This window comes from Sardina pilchardus, chromosome 15 (genome assembly GCF_963854185.1).
Source record: "Sardina pilchardus chromosome 15, fSarPil1.1, whole genome shotgun sequence".
Lineage (NCBI taxonomy): Eukaryota > Metazoa > Chordata > Actinopteri > Clupeiformes > Clupeidae > Sardina > Sardina pilchardus.
In genome coordinates, this window is record NC_085008.1 from 20,857,627 (window position 1) to 20,881,001 (window position 23,375).

Genomic DNA, 23,375 nt, shown 5'->3' on the forward strand with positions numbered 1-23,375 from the left:
ACAGTAGAGCATTTATTAGTGAGCATGCTAAAGCTGCCCTTATCTGGCTGTGGTCTAGCACAACAACGGTCCTGATCTACTACCTCTTGTTCTGTTCTGATCTAGCCCTGCTTCTGGTCTAGTACTGGTCTGATGTTGATCTGATCCTGATTGGGCTCTGATCCAGCTCTGGTCTGACGGTAGTTACTGTAGGCCCTGATCTGGTCCCGGTCTGGTAGGTCAGAGTGCTATATCAGGCCAACCCCCTGATCCAGAGTCAAAGCCATAGTAGATATGTACTGTATGACCTGTGTTTGCAGAGAACACAGCTGCAGCTCGGTCTCCTCTCCCTTTCCTTGTGTGTGTGTGTGTGTGTGTGTGTGTGTGTGTGTGTGTTTATTGGGGGCTGGAGGGTTCAGCTGTAAATAACTTAACAGTGCTTTTTGGAAAGATCAAGATCAAATCTGCTAGTGGTGCTGCGCGTTCGGAATATATAATATTCTGATTTTCAATCGTCCTCTGTGTGAATTAAACATAAATGAGATTTTGGGTTTTACACGCCTTGAATAAAAAGCTAGAAGCAGGATTTGAGTTTGTGTTCAACATCTCTGTGTTAAAAGCACAGAGGGCTTTTTCTCGCTGCTTATCCATTCCAGCATGTCACTGTTGGACGGTTTTGTTATTAAAAACAGGCCTTTTGATGGACATGTTGGAGAGGGAAGGGGTACTGGGGGAATGATATCAATTCCTCTCTCTCTCTCTCTCTCTCTCTCACCCTCTCTCTTTCTGTCTCTTTTCCTCTCTTCCTCCTGAGAGGGAGAAACTGAGCTGTTTTTTGTCACAGACAAGTGTGAAAATTGAAAATGAATCTGAAAGTTTCAAATGAGCGGGGTGATTGATCCCCATCACAGCCCTGCCTGCTAATCATTAGCCACATGCTCTGAGGCAAAGGTTAAACAGTCCGCAACTAGCAATGATAAAGTATTCTTTAAGCTAACCAATTATATCCGCTTGGTGCTCCATAAAATATTTAACCATCTGTTATCGACTTCAGATTAGGAGACTCTGGCAATTTTCCACTATCCTGCAGGACTTCCACATATCTGCTGATTACTTTCAATCGGAGATGATTCGTTTTTCAAAAGAGATGCACTACGCAGCGTTTTTCCTTTGTCATTTCACATCAGATTAGAAATATTTTCCCGGTGTGCTCCACATATTATGGGTGTCCGTTTTATGTCGGTCCAATCAATGTCTGTATAGGAGAGGATGTATAGGGCCTGCTTCGATCAGATATGGATTGATAATCCATTTTTTGTAATCAGCTGTGTTGATCTTTAATGGCATAACAGCATGGGCACCCAACAGGAATGCAACAGGCATGACCTGGCTGTCTTTATGGGGCCAAAGTGCTATGAGGCGATGCTGCTGCCGTTTCCGTTTGGCTTATCTGTGAAAGTGTTGTAAGGTGTCAGGGAGCCAGTGGCCATGTCTGAGTCACATGATTACGACATCCGTAACAATGATTACCACATCCTTAACAACTAGGCAACGATACACTCAGCTCACGATTCAGTACAAGTCAAGATTTCATGTTCATAATACGATTTTCTCACAATTGTATTAACACAGTAAGCTGGAGACAAATTAGGAACATATTCCTTTATTTATTTAAACTGAGAGGAACGCGAGCTCTGAACTATGAACTCTGAAATATGTATTCTGGCACCCTGATGAAGTTGTTTTAAATTACAATAATCTTTTGTTCAGTCTGACATTACTGTTATGCCATTCATCGAGATATCTGTGTTTTGAGTATTGTTATTCGTTACATCCCTATTAACAGCTCTCTCAGGATTCCAGCTGAACACTGAGGGCCACCAAGTAGTGGAGTTTGCTGTCGCTGTTGTTCTTTCCTCTTCCACAACATGTTGTTTTCAGATCCTGTTGCTGCAGACTTTAACAAAAAAGCTCACCACTGCCAAATTTCCATAATTTAAAACCAAGCAACTGCAGTGCAGGACAATTTGACTTGACAAGAGAAGGCAGATGTGCTTTTGTTTCTCATCTCGCTGCTTGAGTGAGAACTGTGCAACTGTATATCAAGAAATGGTGTGGAAACGTGCGAAAAAGGCGTCTGTCTCGCCCGTTCCCGCTGCAAAAACAACGCTTGTGAGGCTGCTCTCGTCAGGAGGCCTGTTTATCGGATGGCGGCATGCGACAACATGATTAAATGTTTTGAATAATTGATGATCGCATCCCTCATTAAACCTGCTCTATTACCACCCTGGAGAATTCACTCCCTATTTTTGGGGCTTGGGATTTCAGGCACTGGCGATCATTTTAGGCATTGTTTTGGTTCCCTTTTTGACTTCACTTGGTGATTTTCTTTTTCCATTTTTAGTTAGAGGCGTGTAGCAGCATTCTGTCTGTTTTTGTACCTCTCTGACAAAAGTCAGTTTTTGCACCTTTTCTTCTGAGTTGACACCCGAACCTGCCCTCCTTGTAAGAGCGTTCTGTTGAAATCGCGCTCAGATCAGGCGCAGGCCTACAGGGCTAATGTTAGGTGTCACCAAACCCCTACTTTTCTCTCCTAACATCAGAGGCAGCAGAAGTCAGCCAGCGAAAAAAGAAAATAAAATAAAATCGAAAGAGTTCATTACGAAACACAGAGGACAGAATGCAAATTAAGGGCATTTGGCACACTGACAAGAAAGGACTGACGCTTTGCTCTCGCTCCCTTTTTTCATCTGTACATGAAGGAAACATGAGAAGATAAAGGACTGCGCAAGTCCAATTTTACATCTGAGAAAGGAACAAGGCACAAGGCGAAGTCACCAGAGAGATGAAGGCGTTTTCTCATCCTCCGTTTTTTTCCCCTTTCCCTCGCACTTCCGTCTAAAACATGAAAAGTCAGGAATTCCCTGAAGTTTCCACTGCAGTGTTTGATATTATACACATCCCCAGCTCTGTAAATAAGATAGCTGAGGGAGGGAAAAAAAGAAAGAAGGGATGTGAAAGAGATTTAGATGGAGATGGATAGAGAGAAGAAAATAGGAGGTAGGGGAATAGGCTGCACTATTTATGGGAACGTCTTTGTGAACGTATACAGAGTAATGATGTGAAAGTCACCTTTAGCTGATTAGCCTACTGCAGCTAGCCCTCTTGGAGATCATTTATGACTCTTGTTGTGTCTGTTTGGTGTTCCGTTTGCTCGTCTCAAGCTGTGCTAAGCTCTGTGTTGCTGTGAAAATGAATCCACATGTGAATTCAGCAACATCTTTCCAGGGGCTATGATATGGAAAGGTAAAAAATAACATGGTTCATTTTGTTGTCAAATGTGAATATATACCAGTATAAATGCATTGATATTTAGCCTACAGCTAGTTTGTCAAACACCGGAAGGAAGCCTTTATTACAGTATATGGTTCACAAGCTATCAACAAGTGAGACTGGGCATTGAATATAAAGCACTTCTCTGAAAATTCTCATATCTGAATTGTAGCCTACAGTTGTCTCCTGTTTAGTGTACGGCTTTAATATTAAAATACTGCAGATGGTAGCTGTAAATGTTGATTGTTTTCGTAGCTAATGCACTTTGCTCTCCTAATTTCAGCAACACTTTTCACTAAATTCAGAATTTCGCAATCATGGGAGTTCATGTTGCCAAAATAGGATTGCAGAACCTCCATATACTGGGTGTGTTGCATTGAAGTAGGATTGAATTAAGCTGAACTTTGCCTTGACTGCCACTGTTCCTCTGGGCAATGCCGTGGTGATATTTAACCCAAGACGGTCAGTCTCCACCCTCTGTCTCTGGCCAATTCTTGAACTTTGCCCTCCCTGTTCTTCACTCTCGCCTATTCTTCTCCTCGCTCCTCTCCTCTGTTCATTTCCTCCTGTTCGTCGAGGTTGTACCACCACACAGACACATTTCTCTCAGAGCCTTTCAGACATCTCCACACACAGCTACAGGTATGTGTAATTATTTCTGTGAGTCTCTAGGAAGACATAGATCTCGTTCCAGCCTGTGGCGGAATGCTGAGATCTGACAGGCTATTGCACAGCTGAGCTGACTGCGGCGCAGCGGTAATTTGGGTTGTTCGGGTCACCAGCTGCACGCAGTGAACCTGAAACAATGGCTCGTGCCCTCCTGCTCACCCCACAGGGAAGAGTTGAGAGTTCTCATCAATTCCATCTGGTTTAGTGCGTACAGAGTAAGAGAAAGACAAACATTTTTAACAGTTGACTGTCCTATAGGTCTGTCCATCTGGTTTTCCATGTGTGTGTGTGTTTGGAGACATATGTGCGTATGTGTAGTGTGGGGTGTATGTGTGTATAGTGTGTGTCTGTGTGTGTCTCTCTCTCTCTCTCTCTGTGTGTGTGTGTGTGTGTGTGTGTGTGTGTGTGTGATAGTTGAGGTTGTTGTTGAGTGAGGCACAGACCTGTTTCCGTGCGTGTTAATTATTAAGGCTGTTGGCTGTGCACTGCAGTTTACCTCTCCCTCCCTCCCTCCAGTGGAAATGGTTATTGTTTCTGGGCTTGTTTTGGTGCGCCTGAAGATAGATGTCAGAGAGAATGGGCTCTGTTCTGAATGACTGGCTGAGATTGCAATGGGTTGCCTGCTAATAGATAGTTACAAATGAATGAAAGGATTGAAACACAGCTCGGTTCATTGGTTTCCTCTAGGGTTTGTGTGTGTTTGTGTGTGTGTGTGTGTGTGCGTGTGTGTATGTGTGTCGGTGGTGGTGGTGGGGGGGGGGGGGGGAGTGGTTACATATAAGTACACCACTGTTGACTTTGTTGTGGCACCTGTTTTTTCTTTTACATTTAGAGGGGAACATTGATAGCTTTCCATTAGAAAAGAGTGTCGGAGGGATAGCGCCCGTCAAAGTCACTTAGCCATTCGCGTTCCAGAGGCTAATGAGAACAGCTTGGTTCGGAGCAAACAGCCGGCAGAACACGGGCCGCATCAGTCATCTGGAATATGTTTAGCTGAATACAAATCAATACTAACTTGAGCGAGGATCGCTCCTGGGACAAGTGCAGAGGGGAGGAGGGTGTGGGGAGAGGGGGGAGGGGTGGGGTGGGGTGGGGGGAACAGGGTGGGGAGGATGGTGCTCTTTAATGAAATTGTCCACCAGGCGTGTGTGTGTGTGTGTGTGTGTGTGTGTGTGTGTGTGTGTGTGTGTGGAGCAAGCCAGCCAGCCCAACCAGCTTGCCAACGAGCAAGGCTAGCCAGACAGGCCAGATTTAACTAAAGGGAGAGTTCTCCAGGAATACAGTGGCGACAGGCAGCGTGGAATGTTAAGTGATCGTCTTATCGTTTGCTTTCCCCTGTCGGGCCTTTTGATGGGGGGGGAGTGGGGGGCGACAGTGATGAGAGCCTTTCGGAAATATTTCCGTGAGCGCTCCCGATTTCCGTAGGGGCAATGGGGGCTGCGCCTGGCGGATGGGAATGGAGCCGTAATGGGAACGGCGGAGTTAAGTGGAATGTCACCGCGCTTTGGGATAATGAGCGCCGTGTGACACTCGCACCGGGATCAGCCGGAAATGGCACACACATGCGCGCGCGCACATGCACACACACACACACACACACACACACACACACCTGCACACAGTTGCACACAGTGAAACGAAGAAGTAAGGAAACATCACCGTCTGCCCCCCCTCCAAAAGGAAAAAAAAAGACACGAGGATTTTTTCATGCATTATTCATCTTCCAAGATACTCCTCCGTAGCCTACCTCTCTATCCCCCCCTTCCTTCCTTCGTGTCGTGTCGCCCTGCTTGAAAAACGAGCGCACTTACGCTATCTCACGTCTCTCTCTGCTCTCTGAAGTAAAAGCGGCGCCTTTTCAGTGAATTTCTTCAATTACCAGCGTTAGCGGAAAAGTACGCCGTGGTTATTAAACGGGAATTATTGCGGTGTTTTATCAGACGTAATGGCGTATTGTCACAACAGCACACGGTGTCATCATCTTGTCACCTCGCAGTCTTTCATTACAGGGCTGGGAGGTATTTATGAAATATGCAGAAAGCTCTGCAGCTGTGCGTGCTGTCTTTTCTGCTTACGATAATGGGATAACTGAGGAGAACAATGCTGTGGACCAGGGCAGGATAAATATTGCAGCTAACGTAATGCAGAATGTGTTTAACTTTGTTTCATGCTAGAGTAGGTACCTTGTCTCAAACAGACACACACTCACACACACGTTCTACCTCTTCTCTTGTACATGCACTTACACAAAGAAATACACTAGATCTCTTTCTCTCTCTGTCTCTCTCTCTCACACACACACACACGCAAAATCTCTCTCTCGCATTCACAAAATCTCTCAGAGAGACACATTCTCTCTCTCTCTCTCTGTGTCTCTCTGTGTCTCTTGCACACACACACACACACACACAGACACACACACACACACACACACACACAGTCTCCTATCACGGCTCAGTCAGTAGCTGCGTTTAATGCGCCCCCCCCCCACCAGACCTGAATGACTCTTCTGCCGGGGCTGAGGGGCCGAGTCGAGAGGTGAGTCCCAGCAGCAGATGCACTCATTGGGCACGGAGATGGCATGTGCCCTGACAGTGCCATCTGTGCCACGGAGCGCCCGTAACAAGTGCCAGAGCGGACGCCGGGCCAAGGCTCACCTCGCGGCGCTCAGTAGCCGGCCCCGCCGCCTCCGCTGGTCATCTCAGATAGTGATGCTGGGATAATGACCCAGAAGCTGGACCTGGGCCTGCGTGCTGTGTTGCACACAAACACGGACACGCACACACACACACACACGCACACACACACATACTGTACATACAGACACACACACAGAGTTGCACACATAGCCCACACACTCATGCACACACACTCACGCACACAAACACACACACACACACACACACACACACACATGCACAGTTGCCCTGTCCCTCACTTAAGCACATTCGAACACACACAAATAGACACAAACACACATACACCAGGATACACATTAGCTCTCTGTCACATACACTCTCACAGACACACACACACACACACACACACACAGTCACAGTGTGAAAGTGCTGTATTTGCTCTCTCCCATCAGACATGCTGAGCTGCTCTCGACGAGTGTCTTGTTTGTTTGTGTTTTCCTTCGTGTTGTTTACCTGCCGCGCGGATAAGATCACTCTGCTTGGGATAACAGCGGTCACCTGTCATTCCGGACGAGGCGCGAGCCAGCTCGGCCAACGCCCGCTGTCCGCCCCAAACATTCCTAGCGCTGACCACTCTCCGGCAGAATAGAAAGAGGACAAGTAGTGGGCAAAGGCACAGATGGAGAAACAGTACGCTGAGGCTTTCGCTGCATGGCTGAAAAAAATTAAGACAGGAAAAAAAAAAGAGGAATCATTGCTGTTCATTTGCATTCCTGTGTTTTTGTTCTTGATTAAAAATGTGGTTCGGGGCAAGGCAGTCCTCTCTCTCTCTCTTTTTTTTCTCTTCTTTTTTTTCCCAGTGCAGAATTGTCATGCCTCAGGGTAGCCTGCAGGGTACAGCCCCTTCCTTTGATGGCTGCATTTGCATAAGTAATCAAGTGGGAGAGATGGATATGGAAAAAGGGGCTTCAGAATGCACACATGTGGAGGACTCTGATCTGCATTCAGATGCAGTTTGGGTGGTGTCAATCAATGGGCGTAGGGGTGATGATGGAGGAGATGTAAACCTCTTGCTGTAGGAAATACATGTCCGTATGAAAGTGTACTCAGTGGGAGAATAGTGACATTAAAAACAGAAAGGAGAAGGTGTCTGTCGGCTGAAAATTAGAGGCACTCAATCGGTGAGAATTGACAGTGATGAGGCATTTTAAATGGCTTCTGCTCGCATACGGTATTTTTCTCAGCAGACATCTTCAGTGAAGTGCTGGTCCCAGAGCCCTTGTTCCGTGTTTCGGGGGGTGATAATTAAAGGTACTTATGAGAATAATGGTGTTTGTTATTGTATTGTTTGCGCAGCTTTCGCATGCTTAGCATGAAAAATCGCCTCTCTAAAACGGTGGGCCCCATGGGGAGGGTAACGGCCCACATTCTCTCTCTCTCTCTTGAACAGCGCAGCATTGCTCCACGTGATAATAAAGCAAGCTGTTTAAAGAAGAGGAGCATGTGCATGTGGCCTAGGCTGCATTGTGCTCTCTCCACAGTCTTTAAAAGACCTTCAGGACCTTAGGAAAGGAGGGATGTTGAGGATGCTTGACTAATGAAATGCACAAAGTTATACTGTAGCACAGGCAGGAGAAGTACCAAGGCCATGGTATCTGACTCATCTGTGTTACTCTCCTTTTCTCTTAACACACACTCACATTTTCCTTTCCTTTTCTCTAACACACACTGTAATCACTCCATCGCTTTCAGCTCTATCTGGGCTGAGGTTCTCCTTGGAGGAGCTCTATCTTGCTCTCTCTCTTTACCCACCTCTCCCTTTCTCATCTTTCCATCACTCTCTCTCTCTCTCTACCTCCTTGTGGTGGTCTGTTCTTTCTGTCTGTGTAAAACACTGTGGTTTCCCTCCACTGTGGGGTTGGCTAGAAGTGTTCTGACCTAAATGGGATGAGACAATCAAAGCTGTGGAAGTGAGGAACAGATTGAGAGCCACAGTGACCCAGATAGTGGGCGACTTGAGAAACCGACACTCACACACACACACGCACACACACACACACACACACACACACACACACACACACACACACACACAAACATGCACACATACACTCAGACACTCAAGGCTCACTTGTCTAATGCAATAATGAGTGTACCCAGATGAAAATGAGATTACTGTTATTGTCCCCCAGACGGAACAGGCTTCTGTGTTTGATGCAACTTCATCCCCTGTCAGCTTGTCTAGGCCGTGTCTGTGTGTGTGTGTGTGTGTGTGTGTGTGTATTTGAGTGTGTGTTTTTCAAAAGTGTTCAATTGAGTGAATTACTCCAAACAACAAACTCTTAATTGTCTTCCAAGCATTCATTGTGTTCCCTCACAGCATTAATATTTCAAGATGAAAAAAAAAAATAAGAAGTGAAGTGACAGTGGCGCTGGTTTATTGATCCTCCCTGAGAATAGGGAGCCAGACCTGTGTTAAGTGATTTAAAATGTAATGCCGGCCGCTGTTAGTTGTCTTTGATTCTTGTCCTGCCTTTTTGAAAGGGAGCGTTTGTACCGTTGCGTACTGTAGTTTATCGGTCGGATGACGGCATCGTCACTGACCTCCGCTGACCCCGGACGTTTTTCCTCCGGGTGGCGTGTCCTCTGCAGCGGGACGGCGGGTTGAACGTGCCCAGCGTGTTTAGATGTGCCGTGTGGTGCCCCGATGCCGTGTGTGTGTGTGTGTGTGTGTGTGTGTGTGTGTGTGTGTGTGCTGTAGATGCATTCACGGCACGGTATCGGCCACGGGAAGAGGCGGGTGAATTGGGACTGGATGCAGATGGCGAGGGGGTGTGGGGGGAGTGAAGTGCCTGTCATGTCCTGTCATTTACCCAGGGCTCTGCGTGTGTGTGTGTGTGTTTGGGAGAGAATACTTACTTGTGATTGCAGGTTTGTTTGTTTGTGTGTGTGCGTGTCAGACAGAGGCTGAGAGGCTGTTCTCTCAGGCCCACACACACATATCGACGTGCATGCAAGCGCGCCGTGCATGTTTGGCCGAGAAGCTCAGAGACTATTCTCTTGTGTTTGTGTCTCTCCTGTGTATATCTGTGTGTGTGTGTGTGTGTGTGTGTGTGTTTTCTCTGTGTTCTCTGGGTAAACAGATTTGGTGGGTCTAGGTTCATCCCCGTCAGGTGTTTATAGGTTAATCTCTGGTCAGGTCTCTGTTGGCTTCACCGATATCTTCCACCTCACTGGCCGGCTCTGCCCGTTCGTTTTTGAGGAACAGGTTGGTATTTGGCGGCTTAGCCATGTCTGACCCCTATGCTGCTAGCTCACTTCCACCCTCCCTCGCTCGCGGTTGGAAATGGCACGAGCGCGCCACCCTGAACACTAGGGCCCCCGGTGGCAGGCGTGGGCACAGACGCGGGGCCCGGCACACTGGCACCCTCGCTGTCCCGCAGCGACTGCCAGTGTATGCCCGTTAGCACACGATGATTTATGGGGATTAAGCGGTCTTGTTGGCAGCGCTTTACTTACGGGCATCCAATTTACCGCTTGTGTCTTTTTTTTCCCTTCTTTCTTTCCTTCCTTCTCTCTCTCTCTCTCTCTCTAGCTCTCACTCTCGGTACACAGCTCTGCCTGATACGGTGAATAATTTCAGACAAGCTAAGCATGTCTCACTGTGCCATTCTGTTCTTCTACTGTACACCAGACGGAAATATGGGAAAAATGCAATTCTTCTCAGTGAAAGCCAGTGACACTGAACAATCTCAAGCGACATTTGTTTGCCTCGTATATCTATGGCTTTCTTGGTGTCTCAGTATCCTTCATTGTCTAAATGTCCTTTTTAGCGTGTTGTAGCTAACACAGTTGAGCAGTACACACAGGCTCATATCAAGAGGGTATGGTTGCACTGGTGTGAACTTAGGACACGGCCCACGTTTTTTGTGCTGTCAGCAGATTGTTTGTATGCCGTGTGAGATAAACATGCCCTCTGTTCACCTTTTGTATTGTCTCTGAATTTGACCTGTCAGTCAACCCGGGACAGAGTCCTCGTGCGTTGGTGATAAAAGCGAGGGGTCATCCAGGCTTCCTGTTCGCGTGTGGATAAAGCGGTGTTCATTTTGCCAGCCTTTTTCTTCTCTTTTTTAGTGCAGCCACTCTCATTTGGCAAGGTTAATTATCATTTGAATGGTGTTCGCCGTTTCCTTTTTGTTTTGCAAGCTCATTCTCACAGAGGTCTGTTTGGTGTGCCATCCTTAAGAGCGTAATTATTTCAAAACCGCCTCACAAAGAAAAGCACAAGTTAATTAAATTCTCATATACTTTGTCTGCCCCCCCCCCCTTTTAATTTGTTACCAGTATTAGAATGAGCTTAATTGTTGGTGTGGGCCCCACCGCAGTGTATTGTCAGTGCGAATCCGAGCCGCACTCAAATAACCATTAAAAACCCAGCAGAGCTCCAGCTTTCTTACTGTAATTTCCGTTTAGCTGCCTACCTTAATGATATAAACTATTTATCCTCGTTGTGCTACTTACCAGCACTCTAGTTGTTTACTAGTTGTTTATGATCTAAATTTGTTTCGATCATCTGTTTTCCACTACCGACGGTGCTTCTATGATGGGCCTGTGACAAATGAGAAATAAAGCCTCCGATGCAGAAAATTCGGCCAGTGGGTCAGTGACGGTGATGACAGGTCAGTCGTGGTGATATTTTATCTCGGTGGACAGCCATAGCATGTCTGCAGTCAAATCAAACAAATAGGCATAGGGAGGGGGCGAGGGTGAGGTGGCTGGGTATGTGGACTGGACGCACACATCTGGAAGGGAGAGCCAAGCTTCCCCTGTGTTGTGGTGCAGGCAGTGGAGAAAAGCAAAGATTAGTCACCGGTACGCCGATGGAGGGTTTTTTTTTTGTCTGTGCTAAACATAGACAACCCTCTCCCTCTCTTAGTCGTTTTTCCACTCTGCGTTTGTGTGTTTATTTATTTATTAATTTATCTTCTTTTTTTTCTTTTTTTTGGTCTGAAGAATTTTCAGTTCGCTCTCTCACTCGGAAATCTGTGGCTTCTCCCGAAGGGGAACTTAGCCTAGATTTTAGAAATATCTCTCTCAGCCTCGGGGAGGGGAGAGCACCGTATGGCAGGGAGTCTGGTTTAGGTGTAGCCGTGGAGACTGTAGAGAAACCAAAAAGATGAAAAGAGTGGGTTTTCATTTGTCCTATATTGGCGTGGGTGTAACGGGGAACTGCGTTTTGGGGAGGGGGTGGTGTGTGTGTGTGTGTGGGGAGGGGGGGGGCAGCTCGTCGTTAAGACTATGCTGATGGCTTAATCTAGTTTCCCGGCTTAACGACTTGGCTCGCGTTAAAATGTAATTCTGGCAGAGTCAATAACATGCCAGTCACTCTCGCTGTGTGTGTGTGGAGAAAAGGCAGGTGGCTTTATATTCTCAAAGCATCTGCCATGTCCCAGCCGTGACTAGGTGCCTTTGATAATGAAATATGAAGGTGGAAGACGGTTCACCTACATTCGAGGCTGCAGGCAGAACCGAATACGGCGATGCGTTTGGCCTACATCGTAGCTCTGTGTAGCCCAGGCTGGGGTCCCAGGTGATTCTCCCACTCTCTGTGCTCCGATTTGAAGATACCTTTTTCCGCAATTTTGTTATTCCAAAATGCGCTGCACTGTGAAATGAGAGGGACAGCCGTTTAATCAGTCCTCGGTCCTCTGTTCAATTAGCTGGCCAAGCCCGTGACAAAAAAAGAGAGAGAAATTGGTGCTTTGGCGTTTTTTTTTTTTTTGTAGACGAAAAAAGGAATGGACTTCCAGTGGCGAGAATGAGTCATTAACGTGTTAATTTCTCGCTGTCTTTCGAGGTCAAATCGCTGTTTGAGGCGTGGAGAAGAGGAGCTGAGAAAGGAGAAACAGAGCTCGGTGCACTTTTGCCTCTCAGATAGCGTCTTTCCTTGGCCTCTCTCTCTCTGTCTTTTTTCATTTTCACTTCTGCTGTCTGCTCCTTCGCTCTCTCTCTCTCTCTCTCTCTCTCTCCCTCCCTCTCTCTCTCTCTCTCACTTTCACTCACTCACTCACTCACTCACTCTTCATCCATTTGCTAGGCTGGCTTAGATAATGGCTATAATTGGACTGACTCACACATTGCCTGTGTGTTTCTGCAAGATAAAGAGCCCAGTGAGCTCTCTCTGCCTCCCTCCGACATGTTCCCTCCATTTGGAATTAAATGTACTTCACACAATGTGCAGTATGCACTGGACAGACTCGAATTAAAGGTCTCTCCAAATCTCCACAGGCTTACTGCGGCCACCTATTCAAGCAGCCCCTTTCGGCTCGCCATTCAGGCAGCCGCCGCGCCTCGGATTTCCCAGATTTTCCTGTGGATTTGCGAGGCAGAAAGCGGGCAGCGGATGCCGTACTTCGAGGATTGCGCAGATATATATAATTTCATCCGGGAAGTTGGAGACTAGCTTTACTCTCCGCAGAAGTTACAGGAAAAAGTGTTTCTGATAAGAAACTGTAATGTGGTTTTGTTAAGTCCACACATTGGTACATAGTCTCTTGTGTCCCAGTCACCTTCAACCAGCAGAATCGGCTGGTGGATCTCATTCACAAGTATTATCATGAGAATGGCAGCAGCAGAATCTGGAAGGTGGAACTTGGGCTTAGATTTAATTCTATGTGGATATGCGGTCGCTGTTGAGCTAGCCAATTATGGCCTTCCCTTGTTGCCTGTGCTTATTTCTAGCTTTAATACCGCGCCGCGGTGGGGGTTGTCTTTGCCTTTCAAAGACCCCCCTCCCGTGTGTGACAGCACACCGGCGATGTCCAGCCTGCCCAGGGCGTAGCGGTCGGTGGCAAGGGTGGAGAAGAGCACGGCTGTTTGTCAGCTTACATAACGAGTGGAGCCAGGCAGGTGCTGAGTGGCTGTTTATTATTCAGCTGCGTAGCACCTCAGATTTGGGTGGAGGAGGTGGCGGTGACGGAGGGCAGACGAGGAGGAGGAGGAGGAGGAGGTGGAGGTCAGTGTGGTGTTGGCACCGGCAGCGACGCCTCTCACCGTCCAGTCCAATTAGCACATCAAAGGTGGCGGCGGTTGGCAGCGCGACGGGCTGAATGGGGCAGCGTGCGTGGGCAGTGCACCAGAGGCCAAGGAGCATGAAGTGTGTGTGTGTGTGTGTGTGTGTGTGCCTGTTGGGAGTAGGCTGTGTGTGTGTGTGTGTGTGTGTGTGTGTGTGTCTGTGTCTGTGTGTCTGTGGGTGTTGGGAGTAGACTGCGTGTCTGTGTGTGTCTGTGTGTTGGGAGTAGACTTTGTGTGTGTGTCTGTGTGTGTGTGTGTGTGTGTGTGTGTGTGTGTTGGGAGTAGACTGTGTGTGTGTGTGTGTGTGTGTGTGGAGGCATGGTGACTTCGGCGGCACCCGTCAGGGGGTACAGGAGGCATTTAGGGCGTTTTTGAAAAGCGCTCTGCCCAGGTTTTTTTCCTTGGAAGGAGGGGAGGGCTCACCTGGCAGAGACCATGCCAACTCCCCCGCCTCTCCGCTCAGCTAGCGAGGAACGAGGGAGGAAAGGGGGGGGAGAGAGAGAGAGAGAGAGAGAGAGAGAGAGAGAGAGAGAGAGAGGAGAGAAAAAAAGGAAGAGTGGAAATGAAGATGAAGCGCTTTGCTCTCCCTCACTCCTCCAGAGGCCCAGCTAATTAGCCATCACGCCAGCAGGAGGTGGTGGAGACGAGGAGGAGGAGGAGGAGCGGGCGGCAGGAGTCCCATCAGGAGGCCGTAGGAGGAGCAGGCGGTGACAGTGGCAGTGTGGGGACGCGGCGGGTTGACACGGCGCGCTCGTCTCATTTACAGAGAGAGGGAGAGAGGAGAGAGGAGAGAGGAAGGGAGGAGAGAGGAGAGAGGGAGAGAGGAGAGAGGGAGAGAGGGAGAGAGGAGATAGGAGAGAGGGAGAGAGGAGAGAGGGAGAGAGGAGAGAGGGAGAGAGGAGAGAGGAGAGGAGGGCTGCCGACGGCTAGGCCACCAGTCTTTAGGCTCCTGACTGTTGAGTTCAAATGCCTGTGCTGAAACGTCACTCCTGCTCTAGTCTGCTGTTGCTCTCTTGTCCTCTCATATCGCTCTCCTGCTGCTGTCTCGTGTACTTCCTTCTCTTGTCTTCTGTGTGACTGGACTACTGTATGTATCTTTCTCTCTCTCTCTCTCTCTCTGTGTCTCTCTCTCTTTCATCTTTTCTCTGATGCATTCTTTTTCTCTCATTCTCTCTACCTTTTCCCCTTCAAAATATCCTGTTCTGAAATGTGAACATCTCTCTTCCTCCCTCCCTCCCTCCCACCCTCTCTCCCTCTCTCCCTCTTTCATTCTTTCTCTCTAATGCTGTGTTTTCCCCCTTGCAAAAATCCTGTTCTCAAATGTTAACATCTCTCTCTCTCTCTCTCTCTCTCTCTCTCTCTCTCTCTCTCTCTCTCTCTCTCTCTCTCTCTCTCTCTCTCTCTCTCTCTCTCTCTCTTTCTCTCTCTCTCTCTCCTTATCCGCAGCCCGTGCAGGGAGTGATTGAGATGCTGTTCCAGGGCTAGAGGCAGCAGTCGCACCGATCCGCTGTCGGCAGGGGAGCCCCTCTCCATGAGCCTGAGTGTGCCACTGGACCCGCTTTGAAGAGGAATAAGGGACTTAATAGGATGTCAACAGAGGCCGAACTCCAGCCTGCTGCCAGAACCAGCGTGAGAAAGGAATCCAAGAGGAGAGGTAGGGGGAGATGACACACACGCACACACACACACACACACACATACATATATACAGTACATGCACATGCACACACGCAGACACACACACAGTCTCACAGTCATATGTGCACTCATTCATGCTCACATACACAGTCATATGCAAACATACAGTACACATGGACAAAGACTATGCCTAGTATTAAAGGACATCTGAATATTACAGCTAAATGCATATCCTATGCATTCATTCATGATATGAACACTCAACTGTACAGATGTACGGTGAAGATGCAGATACTTATACTGAAACAAACAACAAAAAATTTAAGCATTTAAGTGTAAGATGAGACATACACAGACATACACAGAAGACACACACACGCACACACACACACACACACAAAAATCTTGCCCACAAATACAACAGCTCCTTTTCACATGGAGATAACAGAAATACGGATAGACAATAAAACAGTGCCTCTGAAGCATGTTTTGGGCTTGTAATGTTGCCCAAATTAGCCATAAAAGCCCCATTGTTCCAGCTCCTTGCTTCAAACCTCCAGCATTAATTAATGGGCTCCCATTTCCTATATTTGACACGAGTTCACTTAATAAGGCCCAAGTGCCTAGCAATTTCATGCTCGTTTAGGGGAGCTGAATCTCGACAGCTAAGGTCCAGCTCGTTTTTTGGACTGCACTCCCTCTGCCAATGTGGCCAGGCAGCGTGGCACTCTTGCCTCGTGTACCCCCGCGGACCTGTCTCTCTGTGTTGGCACCCTGGCATGTGCCCCAGTCATTGGCACCTTTAGCCCATCTGCCTCCTTCAGTTAGCGTCTCGCCGGCTGAAGTGGCACACAAGTGCCTGTCATCTGTGCACGGCGGGAGGGGGGGCGGGGGGGGGGGGGGATTGGGGGGGCGTCGGACAGGCTGAGAAGGACGATGCCGCCGGCCATGTCGTACCTCCTCCCCCTCACCCCCCCACCCGCCCGCGATCTCATTTCAATCGGCAGCGCGGCTGTGCCCACTCTCCTGATGTGCCACCTGCCTCCCAGCGGGCACCGGTGCAGGGACACAACAGCAGGCCGTGTGTTGTGTGCGCGCCTGTGTGTGTATGTGTGTGTGTGTGTGTGTCAGATGCCCGCGCGCCCGCCACTCTGGAGACTTGAGTGGCTCTGGCACAGCTGAGTGTGGGAACATGCGCCAGATGTCCTGAAACACACGGAAACAGAGAACATTATGTTAGAGGAGGAGAGGACAGGGGAAGGTTCTGTCATCACGGCTGACGTTGACTGGCGTTGGTCATCACTCGCTTTCCCCCTTTCTGGCTCTCTGCCTCTCACTGTTGTCTCATGTCAACTGTACTGTATCAGTGTGTTAGTATGTGTCCCTAACTTTGTTGTTGAAAGAGGGCCATGTCAAATTCATCAAATGGAGAGAGAGAGAGCTTTTATGATACTACTGTGTTATCTGTAACACTAGCTTTGGCAACATTGTGCAAACAGTCATGCTAATAAAGCTCCTTTGAATTGATTTGAATTGAATTGAGTTAGAGAGAGAGAGAGAGAGGAATAGAGAGAGACAGAGAGAGACTCACACATACATACATACACACGTTCACAAAGGTCTTAATGAGAGACTGTGAGTCAGAGGAAAAGTTCCAGCCAAACGAGCAGCAGCCATTTGTATTGTGACTCAAGGAGCAAGTGTGCATTTGATCTCTGCTGAGATGGAGGGAGAAAGAGAGAGAGGGAGATGAGAGATGAGAGAGAGGAGAAGGATAGAGAGAGCGGGGTGAAAGAGAGAGAGAGAAGAAAGATGGCTAGCGCTATGGACCGTGTCTGCACTGGGTTATTCATTTAGAAGTGAAGGAAAAAGAGAAAGCTAAATGGAAAGTAGGTTTGGCTTTTCTCAGCCTGGATATTCTTTTCTCCCATTTTCAACCTTCGACTTCACATTTCCTTCAGATGGAGAATGGGGGACATACAGTATGTGTGTAAACAATATCTATTTAAAGGACTCCTTTAAAAAATAATTTGGAGCACACCTTGTTTCTCTCTCTCTCTGAAAGTACATTTTTTTTTTATCTTATCGTACTTGTACAGCGCCACGCCGTAATGAAAACTGTTTTGCCACGTCCCCATGGAAACAGCTCTCCTCTCTCTTTTTTCGCCTCGTTTTCTGTAACGAGCTCGGGTTTTTCTAAAAGGAGCCCGTCCTGCCTGTCCTGCTGCGGCCACTGCAGGCTAGCACAGTGGTGCAGTGCACTCAGGCACTAATGGGACACTACGCACTCGCGTCCTCTTCCTCCCGCCGGACTCAGGTGTGTGAGAGTGAAGGTGTTTCGCCCGTCACCGTCGTCTCTCACAGTCTCAGCGTCTTTGTCACCAAAACCTTGACTCGTATTTTTTATGACTCAGTCGAGGCTTGTCAAAGCGTTCCCATGGTAACCTCTACAGCATAACGAGAGTTGCCCGTGACAACCCTTCATCCATCCATCCATCCCTTTTGTAAGTGGTCTCCTGGAGCCCCCCCCTGTTATCATGTACACACAGGCCTGCCAAACTCTCTCTCTCTCACACACACACGGATATAAAAATACATACTCCCTCTCTCTCAAACAATCGCATACAAACACTATAACATTGATGGTTCCAGAGTGAATTTCTGGTTTCAGTTATTTTGTGTACAATATGCAGTGATGGTGTGTGTGTGTGTGTGTGTGTGTGTGTGTGTGTGTGTGTGTGTGTGTGTGTGTGTGTGTGTTTCTCTGTGTGCGTGTGTGTGTGTGTGTTTCTGTGTGTGTGTGTGTGTGTGTGTGTGTGTGTGTGTGTGTGTGTGTGTGTGTGTGTGTGTGTGTGTGTGTGTGTGTGTGTGTGTGTGCGTGTGTGTTGGTTGCAACCGCTGGTGGAACGAGTGTCTCTAGGGTGTGCCAGCAGCAACCTAACCCTCGTTCCGATTCCTCTGCCATCTGGTCACGCCAATTGCCTCTGTGCCGCGGTGAAAACACACACACACACACACACACACACACACGCACACACAGACACACACACACACACACACACACACACATATGCACATGGGCTCATCTTACACAAGCCACACACACGCCTGCGTGCAACCTGGTTGCGGCTGGTACACACCCGTAATGACTTTGAAACATGGCACTAAATTAATTGTGCCATAATGAATGAGTGCTTTATGTGCAGCCCCTGGTCCCAGAGGTCTGCAGAAGGGGCGTAATGAGAGGGCTGCTGCATGCACACACACACACACACACACACACACACACACACACACACACTGATTCTCTCTCTCTCTCTCTCTGTGTGTCTCTCTCACAAATACACAAAATGCATATCAACAAACACATACATGCACAGACTTTTTCAGCCTTTCTTTCTCTCTCTCTCTCTCTCTCTCTCTCTCTCTCTCTCTCTCACACACACACACACACACACACACACACACACACACTGCTGTGCAGTGAAAGGTAGGCTGGATGCGCTCCTGGGGCTTGGATTAATGAATATGAATGTCATTAATGCACATTAAAATGTAAAGGAGCCAAGTGCAGCGAGGGACAGTTTTAGCAACACTGTGTCTAATGAAAGAGGCACTCGGTGTGTGCGGGCCACTGACGACTGCCCCCCCCCCCTTCCCCTCCTTCTTTCATCTCTTTCTTCTTGCAGTTTTTCCCCCCACTTGTTTTTAATTAAAAGCTGTAAATAGCCTTGAATGGCTTCCTTTATTTAACCCTGATGCATTAACGTAATGACTTGGGCATTGAACAACCTTTGACAGGTTAATGGCATGAGTGTGAAAATTCGAGAGAGAGAGAGAGAGAGGGGGGGGGGGGTAATGCATGCGTTATTTCTCTCTATCTCTCGATCTCTATCTTGTCCTCACTGTATGCCTTCAGCTCTCCGTTAGCTGAGGCTGTCTCTTCTCTCTTTCCGCAGATTGTCGGATTCTGGTCTGTCAAACTGGAGCTGCTGCTGGCTGTGTGTTGATTGGTGCAAGGGAGAGGCGTTTGAGTTTTAGTTACACTTGTGATAGTTTACAGTTGTCGTGCCTTACTTTTCATGCTCGGCGATGTCTTGTAATAGCAAAAGTCATGATCATTATGCGGCTGCTCCATCTTCAGCTTGTTTTTTTTTGTTCGCTCCACATTCATAAATGTTTAATTTCGTGTCTGTCAGACTCTGCCTGCAGTAAGAGGCGGATTGAAGCGAAGAGAAAAGAAGCGAACCGAAGAAGGCCTCACCTATTTTTTTCTCGCCGTGCCGGACCTGCAGATGCGTCGATGGCGAAGGATTGTCAGCTCCTGCCGTCCCCGCCCGACGCCTCCTCCGAAACAAAAGAAGACAAGGGGAGGGAAAGACAAGGAAGGGGGGAGAAGGAGGGAGAGAGGGAAGAAGGGAGAGGGAGGGAGGGAGGGAGGCTTGTGTCAGCAGACGTGGCATTGTTTCGGAGGAGATATCCTAATCACCGAAACCCGAGCAGGCTTAATTAATTTTTGTTCAAAATGCCAAGTTGTTTCCTCATCTCCGCGCCCTTTTGTTCTCGGGTCCTCGGATCTCTGTCAGGATAGGGGGAGGCAGCGTTTCATTAGCGCGCTGAAGCCATCATTAAGCTGCACATATCTCAGTCTCTCTGCGTTTACACCCCCCTACACACACACACACACACACACACACACACACACACACACACACATAATACACACACACACACACACACACACACACACACACACACACACACACACACACACACACACACACACACATAGACACACACACACACACACACACACACACACACACACACACACACACACACACACACACACACACACACACACATACACACACACACACACACAACCCTCTCTTCTCCAAGAGGGGAATGTTAAGATGCCACTCTGAATAGTCTTCATTCAACTAGTCATTACAGTAACATGGGTGACTTTTTGGCATGCATTGATAACATGTTGGCTCAAGATGGCGAACTTAATGGCCGACCCGCGCCAAAGCCGTATTGGCAAATGAGCTCCAAGCAGCGTAAAGCAGGCGTGCAGACTTATGCAACTTAAATCGCTATGGGCTAATAAGCGGGGAATGCAGTGCTTGCTTGAACATAAATTCCTGCTTCGGCATTAACTGGGAATTTTGGACCAAGGAAGCCTACATTACTCTAATCCCAGGACCAGTTACCCTCACTAACAATCAAAAGCTCCTTGAAAGTTTCGGAAGCAGCCAACTTCAATGGTGCTCATTCTAACACACATGCAAGGGCTCATGGGGGTGCGATGAAATAATTGCTGAGGTGTGTGTGTGTGTGTGTGTGTGTGTGTGTGTGTGTGTGTGTGTGTGTGTGTGTGTGCTCGGGTGTGTTCAGGGTGGGGGATAACCAAAGCAGACTGCTAGGGGCAGACTAATGTCGGAAATTGAGAGCTGGTAGATAGCTTTTTTAATCAGCAGGAGAAGCGACACATACTCTCTCTCTCTCTCTCTCTCTCTCTCTCTCTCTCTCTCTCTCTCTCTCTCTCTCTCTCCCTCTCTCCCACTCGTGCCTAAACGCTCTGTGTCGGCTGGCTTAATTACTATTGCGGGTCTGGCGGAGAGGAGCATGGTGAGATATGTGGGTCCGCATTCATCTTGGAAAGCCATTTTTTAATCCTTGGGGTTTTGGGGAAGGGGGGGGGGGGGGGGGGGGGGTGGGTTGTTCCACCATATCACAGCCTACTGTCCTGTAGCCTCCGCCGCGTTAATCTGGAGTTGTGTTCATTTGCAAAGCCCCCCTCTTCATTACGAGGGCCGCGTTAGTGGTGGCGGTTGGAGAGGGATGGAGGGTGAGAGGGATGGGTGGGGTTGGGGTGGGGGGGGTTGGGGTTGGCGTGAACGATTCGTTCCCCTTCTCTTCCTGTCACATCGTCCCCTCCTCCTCCTCGGCTCCTCTGGCTTTTAGGCGCTGAGCCACTTTCATGCTCCGACATGCTCTCTTGCTCCCCCATGGAGAGTGTATTCCCTCTCTCTCTTTCTCTCTCTCTCTCTCTCTTTTCTCTGTCTCTCTCTTCCCTTCTTACTCCCCTCTTTTTTTAGTATTCTTCTTTAGTGCTGACTCTGTGTCTAAAAAATGAGGAAAAAAAAGAACAACAGCCAAACATGAACCGAGCGTACTGTACACAGAAGTGTCGTCGGAGAGAGAGAGAGAGGTGTGAGTGCATGCGAGAGCAGTGTTTTTGGGTGTGATACATGCTGGGACTGTTGCTTTAAGAGCAGGGGTGGGTTGGGGGGGGTGCGTGGTAGCCTCGGAGCTTGGAGGGGGGGCTGGAGGGGGGGGTGCGCGACCGTGCGGCATTTAGAGGCCTGCAGCGCTAAAGATTAAGATGCTATCATCTCTTCTCATTCAGCTCATTTCTCCTGACGCTGAACACACTGCGCCCCAAATCGCTGTGGCATTCCTGTGCCCAGGGGGGAGGAGGAGAATAAAGAAGGGAGAGAGAGAAACAAAGAGAGAGAGAGAGAGAAGGAGCGTATGGGAGTGAGGTGACGAAAGACACAAGCAACCATGTTCATCACGTATCCCTCCTGTGTGGCCGTCCAAGAAATGATCGAGCCACATATCCTTAATGTGATTTTGATGCCTGCGGAATAACCTGCAACCTACAGTACTCTAGGGTGTTTATTGGCTCGTGCATGCAAGCAAAAACAGTTAAACAAAAATCAATGTAGATGTAAGAATATTCCCAGATGTTGAAAATCAAGCAGCAGAAGTGTCATGACCTCAGAATGTCTGTTTTGTGTTGTTGTGTTCTCACCATACCAGGGGGGGATTCCAAGTACGACAAACCTGGGTTAACTCAGTTAGTGGTAAAAGTTAATTCAGAGTTAGTGGTAAAGTGGTAAACCTCCTACAACAAGAGCCTTATGGTATTGCTTTGTTTGGAGAATGAAGCCAAACAGCTCTTCTATTAGGAGATTTACCACTTACTCTGACTCACTAAACCACATACTTGGAATATCTCCAGCGTTTTTGCCTGGTATCTCAGATTCTGTCTAGAAAATGTCTTCTAACAGGCCATGACTATGATGAACCATCACCCTACTTGGCATCTACCAGCAGCCACCTATTAGTGACCCCTGTCCCCCTGTTCCCCCACTAAAATGCGGTCAGCTCTCATCTCAGACTCTCCCCTTCCCTGCCTCAACACCTCAAAGACCCTTTGAGTCTCTGAGCTTTTACACATGAAAGCGTCGGGCACTGGGTTTGCCATTATATTGCATTTTTTCAGTGTGGTTTCAGGCCAGACTTCTATGTCTGTCATTGTTGATTAGGTTTTTGCTTTGTTTTTTTTTTGTTTTATCATTCCACGCAGTGTGCTTCAGGATATGAAAAGCATATTAGTAGGAATAGTGGTTATAGCCAATGTGATTGTAATAGTATCATGGTTTATCAAAGAGTGGTAGACATATTGGTGTTTGTTGTTATAACAAAAAAAAAAAAAACACATTATTTTTGTTCTGTGATGCTCACAAATATGGCAGACATCCAGCGCTGGAGTTAGCCAAGCTTGTTGTGTTAACACTGTGGTTCTCCACACGTTGACACGATATACTCCGGTTGCTCGGGGCGGTGAGGATACGCACAGTGGGCCACATATAAAGCTGTAGCCATCCACGCCGGTCGCGTACGTCCTTGTCCGCATTAAGATGCGCGGTTCTGCCTCGGTGGAGTCGCGAATCTGTTCTACATACCATACAAACACATAGAGCCCACAGCCATCCCAGCCTAGCCATTACCCGGCCTCATTTGCCTAACTCGTTCCACTCACTGGTCCAATTTGTAAGTACCTGTAGGTCTCGACAATGGCGAATTGAGTTTGCCAGGGGATTTGCGGCGGAAGGCGCTGTTTGGGAATTATTGTCTGTCAGTTGTCACAATATTGTTGTAAATCTCCAGTGTTAATACCATGGGTGGCTGTTACTTATTGTCATCTATACATTCTCCCACGACAGAGTCATAGAAGTTTTTTTTTTT

The 23,375-nt window shown here is 48.1% G+C and overlaps 1 protein-coding gene across 1 annotated transcript in view; it reads left to right on the forward strand.

Annotated features, from left to right (window-relative positions):
* Positions 1 to 23,375, forward strand: part of dab1a (DAB adaptor protein 1a) — a 133,007-nt gene that overhangs the window by 37,357 nt on the left and 72,275 nt on the right. The window contains exon 2 of the mRNA XM_062555965.1: positions 15,141 to 15,348. Coding sequence (XP_062411949.1) covers positions 15,282 to 15,348 — 67 coding nt within the window. The 5' untranslated portion in view covers positions 15,141 to 15,281. The remainder of the gene's footprint in view (positions 1 to 15,140; positions 15,349 to 23,375) is intronic.